Genomic DNA, 11,652 nt, shown 5'->3' on the forward strand with positions numbered 1-11,652 from the left:
GCTCCCCTGGGCGGGAGAAGGTTAATGGTGGAGCGGCTCCGCGTGGACGGTTTTTTCGGCAGCCCTCCGCGCCATCGCGCACCGGCGTTCCCGTTTGGGACTCTGCTTTTTCAGGCGCTGTCCTCACCACCCCTGCCAGGACCGGGGGCGCCGGGGAGCGCGGGGCGGCGGGGAGCGCGCGGGGCGGCAGGGCTGGGCGGGTGGTCGCGTCGTTATGGCCAAGCACCATCCGGACCTCATCTTCTGCCGCAAGCAGGCGGGCGTCGGTGAGTCCCGGCGGAGTCCTCTTGCACCATCGCTTCACTGTAGGGCGAGGCGCGCGCGCGTGTGCCGTTAGGGGCCAGTCGGCGCGCGCGCGGCCGTTAGGCCTGGCGGAGAAGGGGCGCCCGCCTCGCTCCTTCTCCCTATTTTTTTATTTCACTTCTTCTTTTGGTGTTCTGCCGTGTTGTATGGGTTCTTTGAAGGCTGCTGGTGTTATCAAGAAGAAAACAAAATTTTCCGCTGAGCGGTAACTATGCACCACGCGAGCCTGGCAAAACAGAAAGTGGCGGCCAGAGAAGGGAGCTGAGAGATAGGGAAGCGCTTATTTTACGGCTTTATCCTTGAAGAGAGCTGAGAGACTAATAGAAGGGAACATCTCGCCTCAGAAGACGCTGAGAATGGGGTGATAAAGTGTATAGTTAAGGAGAATAACTAATTGGGATGTTGATAAGAACTAAAACTAAGTGCCCATTAGGTCATTATAATACTAAAAATCACGCCCATAGGCCAGAAAACCCCCTACTTAAATAAACCCCTCAATCTCTGAGCATGCGTGGTAAATTTAAAGGGAGCTGTACCTTTAAGGTGAAATGAGAAAAAAATTAACCAATTATTGGCTGGGGGGCGGGAATATTGTCTGTGACTGACATATTTAACTGTATGGATACCTTGTAGTGTCTCAGTGTGGTGTGCTGGCTTTGTGGGGTTACCACCTAGCACCCAGCTTTGCGCAAAAATCATCAAATAAAATATCTCTGTTCTGTGTGTAGTTTGGCGTTTTGCACGCCGGGCGAACGGGCACGCTTTTTGGGATAACACTGGCGCTGTCCCTGCCCTGGGCGCTCCCCCTGGGGGCCCCTCCTGATATGCCGGTGCTCCTGGGCCTCTCTCAGTGGAGCTGAGTGGCTTTAATACGTGCATAACGGCAGCCTCTTTTTCCTCAGGTGGGGGAAAGGCAGAGGAAGTGATGGCTGTATGCTGAAAAGTAAGATTCTGATGTACTTTCCTCCTGCTGTGTTGGCTGTGCCAGCTGTGCCAGTGCCACCAGGAGAATGAGCTGAAGGCATCAGTCAGCATTGGGGCATCTTTCTGGCTGCAGGATAAAATTATCTTCCAGGTTATACCGATATACAGATAATGAGCTTTATTCCTGACACTTGGGTCAGAATTTGCCCTGCTAAGTCTTAAAGGAGTCTTATACAAGACTAGAAGTCGACATATTTCTTCCAGATTTTTTTTACTCATTGGAAAAGCAAATTTAATGTGCATTTTTCTGAAAGAACAGTAAATGCAAAATGTGCAGCTGCACTATCCATAGGAAACTTCTTTTTGGAACAGTTAACGAGTCTATGCTGAAAATTAACTCCCAGACTGATGAACCTCTTGGCCCTCAAACTTCAACTGAATCACTATTTAGTCTCTGTGAATGTGGACATCTGGTCTTTAGAACTTGATATTTATGGCATTTATCTAAGCTACTAGTATCATTGTTGTGAGTTTCCTAGACATGTGACAAGGCTTCTAAGATACGTTTAACTACCTTTATGTTCTGAAGCGAAGAAGGTCTTTGGCCTGCCTTAAATCAGATACACTTGATTTTTTTTTTTTTTTGTTGATGTCTCATTAAAACTGATGTAAAAGCTATGCCAAGACTCATGTGTAGGGTTTCCTTCAGTCAGGTACACTGGCTATGTTTGAAATGGAATCATGAATATAGGTTTTCTTACTGTCAATGGGTGTCTTTGCACATTCACAGCACATCTAGACTTTGATTCTGGTAAATGTCTCCAGGAGGGTATATATTGTTTATCATAAATATGTTTGTATTTATGCTCAAACTGTTTCTGTGATTTACTTTTTTTTAAAAAAAAAAAGACTGCTTCTGCAGAAGATAATTATTTGACTTTCAAGCTTGTAGTTATATTTTTCTCCTGTTTCTGCCTCAGATAATTTTATTCCTTCTTTTTCTTCTTACAGCAATTGGAAGACTTTGTGAAAAATGTAAGTATAGCTTCTACATATAGTTGCTTGAGAATGTGGTGTTGTGGTTAGAGCATACAGTTTGGATTTGGGGACTGGATTCTATTTTTGTTTTAACCATGAACTTGATGTCACTCTTTGAGATGGGAAGAGTTACCTGTGTATTGCAAGTGTAAATCAATGAATACTTACAAAGTTATAGTCTCAAACAGTTTGTCACACAAATGCATGCTGTTCTAGAGTATATGCTGCTGGCATTTTCAGTAGCTGAGGCTACAGTGACTTCTTGATCGATTCCTTGTAATCTGTATTACAAAATGATCAGCCCGATCACTTCAAAGCAGGAAAAAAATGCATTTTTGGAATCTGTCTTCTTCACACCTTGGGAAAGGTTCCCTTCAGCATCTAGGAGAATAAGAGTAGGGGCGTCGGGGTGGGGGTGGGGAACATCTAGAGTTAGAGCAGAAAAACCCCACAAAATCAAATGCCAGTGTTCAACTCTAGAAGGGAAGAAAGAATATAATCTGTCATTAGATCCTTGTAGGGGAACAGAACAAATAAGATGACTAGTTCATGACTCAAAAATAGTATGAAAATAAGCAAAGTGGGGAGAAACACAGTCTGAAGCAGCAAGATTGTTTTCAAGAGCATTCAGCAGTGAAACCGATTCCCATTGGTAGTAGTCGAGGGCTGTCAGGGTGAAGATTTAGGAGCCGGTTAGATGAGCTGTTTGTGGGAGTCAGGATTAGGTGCCTTGGGAACTGGTAATAGGATATGAAGCCTTTCGTCCCTAGGTCAGTGTTTTGGATAAGGTCCAGTACAGCAGAGCTTGTCGATGGCATCTGGTGGCTGCTTGCCTGTATGATACGAGTACTTGAGTTTCACTCAGTTCCTTGTGAGAAAGCTGTTCATGCCAGTTTGCCCTTTCTTTGGCCTTCTCACAGATGAACGATTAAAAGGACCACAAGTACAATCTCTTATCTCATCTCTTTGAGGATAGTAACTCCAGACTTTTGTTGATGAGGCACTGTGGGAGAAGCTTACACTGCTGCTTCTGTGTAGGTAAGGACACTAGTCCTGTCAGTCCAGCATTTTTTTCACAAGTGAAATATTCAGGAAAAGTTCTAGAGTAAAAGTAATGGTGTGATCTAAGCAGGTGTTGGCTAATCACAAAAGTGACTTGGAGTTTCTTCTCTGAGTGTGAATGCTTGATTAAAAAAACAAAGAAAAAAAACCACAACTCAAATATCGCAGGCTACGGGCCCTTGTTCTTCTCAAGCCTGTGTGCAAATAAAACAGAAGTTGCAGCCTGTGCCTGCAAAGTGAATTTCTGCAGTTCACTTGTGTTTTCTTTGAGTGTACAGGCAAGTTCTCCTACTAGGAAGCTTTTCTCTTCTATGTCGGGTGGCGAAAAGGACATCCTGTAACCAAAGGCTCTGCTGTCCTTGCAGGTGATGGCAAATGTGTGATCTGTGACTCCTACGTGCGGCCCTGCACTCTTGTGCGTATATGTGATGAGTGTAACTACGGCTCGTACCAAGGGCGCTGCGTGATCTGCGGGGGTCCAGGAGTGTCTGATGCCTACTACTGCAAGGAGTGTACCATCCAGGAAAAAGATGTGCGTTGTCATCCACACTCCTCTTGAATTGGTTATGTGACTTTATTTAGTAGCCATGCTTATATTTAAGGGGCTTGGAGCTAGTGAAATTTGTGTCAGGACATGGGGCACTTGGGTTCCACTACTGGTATTGGCACTGGTTTTCCGTACCTTGTACCTTTCTTCCCCTGTTGGTAGTTCCCTGTGTCTGCAGAGTATCGTAGCATTTTGAGGTTTCGTAACTCTCTTCATCCTGAAGGATCTTTGACTACTTTGCACTGCACACTCACTGTTCATTTCCTCCCCATGCTGCTTGTTACAGCTTGAAGTTGTTATCTTGCTAGATCTCGCGGCCTGGGTTTATCAGGGTCAGAGATATTACAGACACTGCAAAGGCAATGGTAGGAGCAGCTCCTTGGTAGAAGTCCATTATCAGTCCCTGACCAAGGGCATGTACGGTACTGTAAGGCCTATGGATTCACCAGCTGTGTTTTCCTTTGGATTACAATGTAAATTTAGATCTTAGTGTCCTGTGTCTGCACTGCTGTGTTTTGCAAGTTTATAATTTCAGTGGAATATTATTTAATTTTTTTTTTCTTTTCTGGAATGGCCTCTATTATATACATCTGTTTTCTGCCAACACTTTTTGGTGTAATGATCCCTTATTTCTATAGTCAGTGCTGTTTAATCTTATTGTACTGAAAGATAGCCACTGGGTGTATGAAATGAGGCAGCTGTTCACCCCTTGTGTGTTAATATCCAGCAAAATGAGTGCAGGACCTGAAGAACTGCAAATAAAGTGGTCCAAAGACCTTGGGGAGAAGCAAGAACATGACGCTTACAGTTGCGATAACCCCAGAATACAGACCTGATAGCTGTGAGAGTGTCTCTTAAAGGTTGTTTGGGTTTTGGTGCTTTGCAAATGCCATTTCCAGCACACCCAAATGATAGTGGAGAACATGCTGAGAGAGTGGTTCAGACTGATTTAGAGGAACATACTCTGCTGAGTGAGTTGCTGGTTTAATTCTCTGCAGTGCCTACATGTTCTCTAGAGGCCTGCAGCTAAATTCAGGACAGGGCAGGTCCTCATCTGAATTTAGTCATTAGATCTGACAGGACCGTAGTCTTTCTTAGTATCTAAATATGGATGTAAGTGCTGTGATGGTAGTGCTGCCTCCTACTTTAGAAATGCTGTGGGAAACAGTAGCTTTGTTCACTTGCCTTTGGAACCAAGACACCTGGCTTGATAAGTTATGAGTAAAATAGGCTTGGTTTTATTTTTACCAATTCATATTGACTCCCAGCAGGTATTTGTCATAACCTAAGCTCACCTGTAGCTTATCATGTCTGGTTCAGGTCCAAGTCAAGGTCCCTTGCTCTGCAAGGGAGGATTGTAGAAAATGTAGAGCTGGAGGAGCAGGAGAATGACAGGTCAGAACTGAGGTATTTTGACTGAGTGAAGGCTGCTCTATAAGCACAGTTGCTCTGTACCAGCAAACTCAAATGTTGGGGATTATTGCAGATGTGAAGTTGCAGTTCTGAAACAGCAGATTTGGTGCGATTGACATGCAGGATCGAAAAGTATCAGCACAGGTGTAGAGTGCCCAGAATGAGAAAAGTATGCCGCCTGTCACAATCACGGTAGCTGGTTCTGAAGTGAATAAGAGCAGATGGACAGAGCTCTATACCTGAATCTCTAACACTTCAAGGTTTCAGTCACAGCACTAACATCATCCTCAGAGAAAGACTGGACAGGGTAGTGAAGCAAGAAAGCCAATACTAAAATGGAGGAGGCAGAACACTGTTGGGCATGAGGCAGAGGCCCTGGTTACTCTTGGTTTGTTCTGATGGAGGAATATGGTATTGTTTCACCTTGCTTCTATCTGTGGGTAAGGAGCAAAACCCTGCCTTGTCACCCAGGACAGCTCTGAGTTGCAAAAAGTAATCTTTTACTGGGGACAGGAGTGTGTTCATGTGCTGCCTCCTTAGGAGGAGGTGGAAAAATTAACAGAGCCCTGCAATAATGCTGTCAAGGTTGTCACAGACTCCCTGGATCGTGGGAAGCAAGGCTTGGAAGAGTCCTACTACTGAGGTTCAAAATCAAATAAGGAGACAGTAGCTATAGACGGTTTGTGGCAGGTGTATGGGGGAGGGATGATGTCTTGTCCCCCCCTCTCCTGTTATTTTGACCATGCAGACCCTCCCCACTGGGCTGTATCTCCTGCACAGGAGCAGGTATCGGTGGGGCAGCTTGGGTGCAGTTTCTACAGCAGCTGACATCTGCCCAGAGGCTTTCTAAATCTGATCCACTCAGGCTTATGCAACAGCCAAGGACACGTGTTCCTCTGCCTGCTGAGCCCCTCACAGCTGCTGTTGCCTGCCACAACGTTTTGCAGATGCTGGGCTCAGGTGGCCCACGGACAAGTGTTCCCTGGAACACTGAGAGGTACATCCCCGATCTGAGTTTGCAAGCACACCTCTGAGGCAGGTCTCCTCCCCCGCTCCCCTCCTTGCTTTTCTTGTGGCTTTTTTCTCACCATCTACTGGAATTCAGGTACAAGGACTTATCTGCGTAGCTGCTGCAAATAGCTGTCCTCTCCCAGGATGACTGTACAGCCTCTGCCGTAATCAATCTGGGATGCAGGAAATTTGAGATTCGGTTCTGCTGTCACAGCTGAGAGGGGTCCCTAAACACAAGAATGGCCTGGTGAAGTCTAAAGCAACAAGAGTCTTCTTGGCTAAGAAGGGGAAAGGTTATTCCTCTGGGCCCTATAAATCCTGCGTATCCTAATTTAGAAAGAATCGAGTCTTGAGGCACTGAGCATCCTTTTCATTAAACTGCAGTTGTTATATGAGCTATTTTCCATCTTCACCCTGAGGAAGAGAATGTCCTAGAGTAATGTTAAAAAGGCATCCATCCTCTTCTCTGTTCCACTCTCTTGCTGGTAGTAACCAGAATTGGAGGACAGTTTGTATGCTCAGGGGTTCAAAATGTGTGTTGAGAACAGGCTGAGGAGCATGAGAACTGAGAACCTAATAGAACTATATAAGTGGTGATGTTGTTCTGTTTGCCCATCTCCTAACTTACATGCTGTTTTATTCTTGCAGAGAGATGGTTGCCCTAAGATTGTCAACCTAGGCAGTTCCAAGACAGATCTCTTCTACGAAAGGAAAAAGTACGGCTTCAAGAAGAGGTGATCCTATCCATATGTGGCTACACCTCCTGTCAGGTTGGCAAGAGGGTCTTGGAACATCTGTGGACTTTAATATTATTGAAAACCGTTTGATTATTTTTTCTAAAGCAGTACAAATTCAGTAGTATGCTTGGGGTTGGAGAAGTAAGAGACTGAGTGGGGACTGAAACCCAATCAGAACTGAGTATCAGAGAGAGCAAATGAGGATTACTGTCTGTTGCCTTTTCAGAAGCTCTGCTAGTAGCTGCCCCAGCTTGCTATAAAAATCCTGGTGGGCAAGTATTTACACATGGAGCAGACCAGCTCAGCAAAAAGCAAGTGCCATTACTGGTGTGGGGAAACACCTTGCAGTTGTTCTTACCAGCCCTCCTCTCAATTGTTTGAAATCATGCCGCACATCAGTATTGAAGAACAGAGCGAGTCCCATGTGTCTGCTCCCCCCACCTCCCTCCAGTATATTTCCATGCTGCCCTGTTTTGTAAGGAACCTGCTCGTGGCTCATGCCTTCCTAGGGAGAGCACAGCTGTTCCATGTTTTCTTTGACATATTAATCCAAGGCCCTTTCTTGCAACCATTTCTGTAGGATGCATACCAATAAAGCTTCTTCTTTTGTTTGGGGTTGTGGTGTTTGGTTTTTGGGGTTTTGTTGGGTTTTTTTTCTATAATGAGGATTTCTCTCCGGTTCATTCTGTGCCTAACCTCTCTGGAGCTTTCTGGGGACGCACAGGATTAGCCCAGCTAGAACTGCACAATGGGTTATCTGGTTTCTGACAGTGTCTGCTTATGGCCATGTGACCTTGCTGCAAGGAGCTTCGGGGAATGGCTATCGCTTTTGTCTGCCCGTGATCCCAGCCACTGATCATTTTGTCCCATAGCATGAGGATCGCTGAGCTTGTAACCCTTATCCTAGCTAATACGGCTGTGGGTGTTGTTTCACCATGCAAACATCCAATCCCTTTCTAAAACCTACTAAGCTATTTGACTCGCTGTCCTGTTCTTGTGAATAAGTTAAAGCCTTCTCTGCTGTAACTGGAAACCAACTATTGTGTTCTAGGCTATTAGCCATACACATGCTGAAAACCAGAGGCTGCTTGTTTGTCAAATACCAGTATGGGCTAAAAGCAGTCTGTTGGCTCAGCAGAGATCTGGGAACGGGCACCTATATGCAGAGACGGAACTGAGTTCCCTGCTAGTGCGAGCACTCTTCAGGTGGTTAAATTAGGGTCGTAGTTCAGCCTGCCCTGTGGTCCTTGGAGTCTTCGTAGTCTGAGCAGAGTGTGTGCTATAGTAACGGGATTCTCTTTGCGCCATCTTGGGATGCAGAGCCTGTTTTGTGCCCCTTACAGGATTTCAGTTGTTCCCCTGAGGTTAGTACTGATTCCTCTAACTCCCCTCTGGCTTAAATGCCTCTTCTACCTGTTCCAGCCATGTAGGTATTTCAGATAGGAGTGAAAACAAGCAGACAAGTTGTGATCATCCTTCCCTTAAAAGTAATTTCTTCCTGCTGCAGCTGGCTCTAGCTGTGACTGGTCCTACAGCTTCCTCAGCTGCTGTTCCCTTTCCTCCCCCCAGCTATTAATTCCGTCAGTTTTCTGTTCCAAGCTTTTTGCAGTCCGAAGAGTATCTGTATGTCTTCTTCCCTGCACTGTGGTTCCCTTACACAGCTTCTGGTTAATTTTCACTAATGTGGATGCCATTTGCCAAGATGTTCAGAGCAAACCCACTCTCTTGAAGGAATTCTGTCTGAATAAGCAGCTGCCTCTTGTCACTGACTGAGAAGCCTGTGTCGGAGCCATTATCAGCCGTGTTAAATTCTGTATTTCTTTAAAAGCAGGGCATGACATGCAGATTTTTTTGTACCTGGAACTTTATCACTTCAACCAGAATTTATCACTTGCTCTCAGTCAGGCCACCGAAATTATCATACTAGGAATGCAGAAGGCTTATATGGGTTGTCTGGGGTTTTTTTCTTTCCCAGAAGTTTCTAAAAGAACAAAAGTTGTTTGGTGAAGGTGGAGGGATATGAAGTTTGAATTACCTTTTTTTTTTGTCTCGGTGTTATCGCCCCTGGTGCAGGAACCCCTAGAAGATCTAATTTTAGAGCAGCCCTTGTTCCCAATCATTTAGCAGGATCGGCCAGGCAGGGGTTGCTATAGAGATATGAGTGTCCCCATCCCTTCCCCCACCCCCAAAAACGGCTGGGCATACTTACTTTCTTGGCACTCCTGATGCCCTCACTCTGACCGCTGGATATATCGGTCTGCGTTCTGGCAGCAGTGAGAGTTAAGCTGCCATTTCTAGTTGTTCTGAGTCACTGGGCAGGTGGAGAGAGGGAGGGAGGGAGAAGCTTTTTCCCCTTTGCCTTGTTTGCTCAGACAGCTCTGGGGAGAATGCCAAATGCTGCTGGTGCTCAGATCGGTTCAGCGCTGCTGCCTTTCTGGTACTTTCAGAACATGGATAGGACATTGCCCTGAAGCTGCTAGTTCAGACAAGGGTAATGGATATAGTCGGGTAGCCCAGAAAAATTCAATCTTGCTTGCGTGGTAATGATTTCTGTTCACCAGCAAATGAAACCCAGGCAGTGCCCCTGGAAAAGTGCAATATTTCTTACCTAAGCAGATTTTAAAGTACTTGTCCAGCAGAAGATTTCCTGGCAGTACTGGGGACCAGAGCACATGTTAAAAGGGCAAGCTTCCCTGCTGGGGAGGGAATGAGACGTGTCCTGCTGCCATGTGTCTGCCAAGCACTGGAAGGGCTTCATCAGACCTTGGAGTCTTAAGAAGCCTGATTCAGGGGCTCCCTGGCTGCCAGCTGTGAAGCACTTGCGTGACAACTGCAAGGAAGGGTGGGAGGGACGGCTGCGTCTCTGGCACCTGAACACCCGTGGTGCTGCCTGCGAATCATAATTGCATGGAGCTAAATGTGTCTTTTCTAGGTAGGGTTATAGTTTTTTTTTTCTTTTTTAATCAAAAGGGTGTTATGTAATAAGTAAACAAAATCCCTTTATTTCAAATATTTACATTGGGGGGGGAACATGGGACCTCTTGGCCTATTAAGTAATTAAGTGTTGCCAGTACTAATAAGGCATCGCTGCATTCTGAAACGTAGATGTTCCCGATTTCACAACATTTCAGACCAACTATGGGCCACAGCTACAACTGAGCTCAGCAAATAGCTCTGTAACACCCCGCCAACCCTTTGAATCATCCAGACCTTGTCTTGACAAAGCCCTTGAGCCCAAAGCATTACCTTTCTTTAAAAAAGAACAACAAAACCTGAAGGTAGGCAAAGGCCTTGAGTCTGCCTGTGAGCTTTCCCTGGAGGAGCTGCATAGACAAAATCCTACTTCTGAAACCTTATCTGCACAGGAGCTGTTATTTTCTCATTAGGGGGATCAGCTGGAGATGGTGTTTGCCCGTTTCAATAGCAGGAAAGAATTTTTCATTTCCTTGAGGTTGTCATGTGACTTGAATGTAAAGAGGATTCAGGGTACGGCAGCGTTAATTATGCCCGATTATAACCTGACTGCCCTTCCTTGGCATTAAATAACCCAGCAAAACGAGCTCTGTCCTGGCGGCCTGGCGATTCCTTCCCTCCCCTCGCGCACGTGATTCAGGAGCTTTGCTTTGACGTAATAGCCAAATGGCTGGGAATGCGTGAGCGGATACTGTGACAGAATTCCTCTGCCTCCATGTGTACCAGGGTGACACGGTAATTAAAGGAGCACGGTCAAGGCGCAAGTATTTTAAAGAGCCCTAATGTGTAACACCCTCTTAGTAACACCTTATTAAAACAACAATAGAATTTTAGAAATGTAATTGCCTTTTTTTCTCAATGATGCTAAAAATAGCACAGTTGTTTTAATTACCTGATCTCTGGCTGACAGCATAATTTTGTTTCCAGCAAAGCAAGGGAGTATGAAAAAAAAAATACATTCTTTTGTAACAAAATTCCTTTTAAACTAGGAGTGATGAAAATAAGGCTGCTCATAATAGCTCTCATAAATCTTCTCCTTCTCTTCCCCCTGCTTCCCCTGCAGGAAAAAAGCCAACTTCAAAAGTTGTTGGGGTTTTTTTTGTTTTTTTTTTGTTTGTTTGTTTTTTTGTGTGTGTTTGGTTGTTTTTTTTCTAACGGGTGGGAAACATGAGCAAGGACGGCCACTGTAGCACCGTGGCTAGGAAGGACGGCACTGACAGATTTCTGAGCACATGGTGTTCACTGGCTTCAGAAGAAGCCCTCTTCAGTGGGAAAGGCAGTACCAAAGGTGAGGGGTTCCTGGGGTGGGGAGGACAAACCAAACCCTGAAAGATGCTGAGGATCCTTGTGGAAACGGGACAAGAGAGGAAGTTTGTATTTTTGCACTAGGGAAGGCAGTTGCTGCGGAGAATTATGTCCAGAGGGACACGGAACAGCTTGGGAAGCGTCTGCAGTCTTTGTCCCTTTTGGAAACAGGCAATAAATGAATAATTCCAATATAACTGTATTATTGAGAAGATCCAGTTCCAAGATGAAATGTGACTCCACGATGGGTTCTTTTCTCAGGAATTCTTCAAAACCGAGACATAATGGGACCTTTCATGGGCCGAGCAAGCTACCTCCACCGCAATGGGGACTGCCATA

General features: G+C 45.4%; 1 protein-coding gene across 2 annotated transcripts; it reads left to right on the forward strand.

Annotated features, from left to right (window-relative positions):
• Positions 1-17: 17 nt before the first annotated feature.
• PHF5A (PHD finger protein 5A) lies at positions 18-7,646 on the forward strand. Of its 2 annotated transcripts, XM_064453497.1 has the most exons (5): positions 150-266; positions 2,239-2,262; positions 3,186-3,303; positions 3,693-3,859; positions 6,947-7,646. In XM_064453497.1, exons 3-5 carry the CDS (start codon positions 3,261-3,263, stop codon positions 7,034-7,036), a joined length of 300 nt encoding a protein of 99 aa, XP_064309567.1. In that variant the 5' UTR covers positions 150-266; positions 2,239-2,262; positions 3,186-3,260; the 3' UTR covers positions 7,037-7,646. The 2 variants fall into 2 exon arrangements, with proteins under 2 accessions (XP_064309559.1, XP_064309567.1); XM_064453489.1 differs by lacking the exon at positions 3,186-3,303 and having other exon boundaries at positions 18-266.
• The last annotated feature ends 4,006 nt before the right edge of the window (positions 7,647-11,652 follow it).

This window comes from Phalacrocorax carbo, chromosome 1 (assembly GCF_963921805.1).
Source record: "Phalacrocorax carbo chromosome 1, bPhaCar2.1, whole genome shotgun sequence".
NCBI lineage: Eukaryota > Metazoa > Chordata > Aves > Suliformes > Phalacrocoracidae > Phalacrocorax > Phalacrocorax carbo.

What these genes read in the sequence shown, in the direction of transcription:
- PHF5A (XM_064453489.1), top strand. Translation starts at nt 215, where the DNA reads ATGGCCAAGCACCATCCGGACCTCATCTTCTGCCGCAAGCAGGCGGGC. An exon ending in TGGAAGACTTTGTGAAAAAT is followed by an intron (nt 2,263 to 3,692) that starts GTAAGTATAGCT and finishes CTGTCCTTGCAG; the next exon opens with GTGATGGCAAATGTGTGATC. An exon ending in GTACCATCCAGGAAAAAGAT is followed by an intron (nt 3,860 to 6,946) that starts GTGCGTTGTCAT and finishes TTATTCTTGCAG; the next exon opens with AGAGATGGTTGCCCTAAGAT.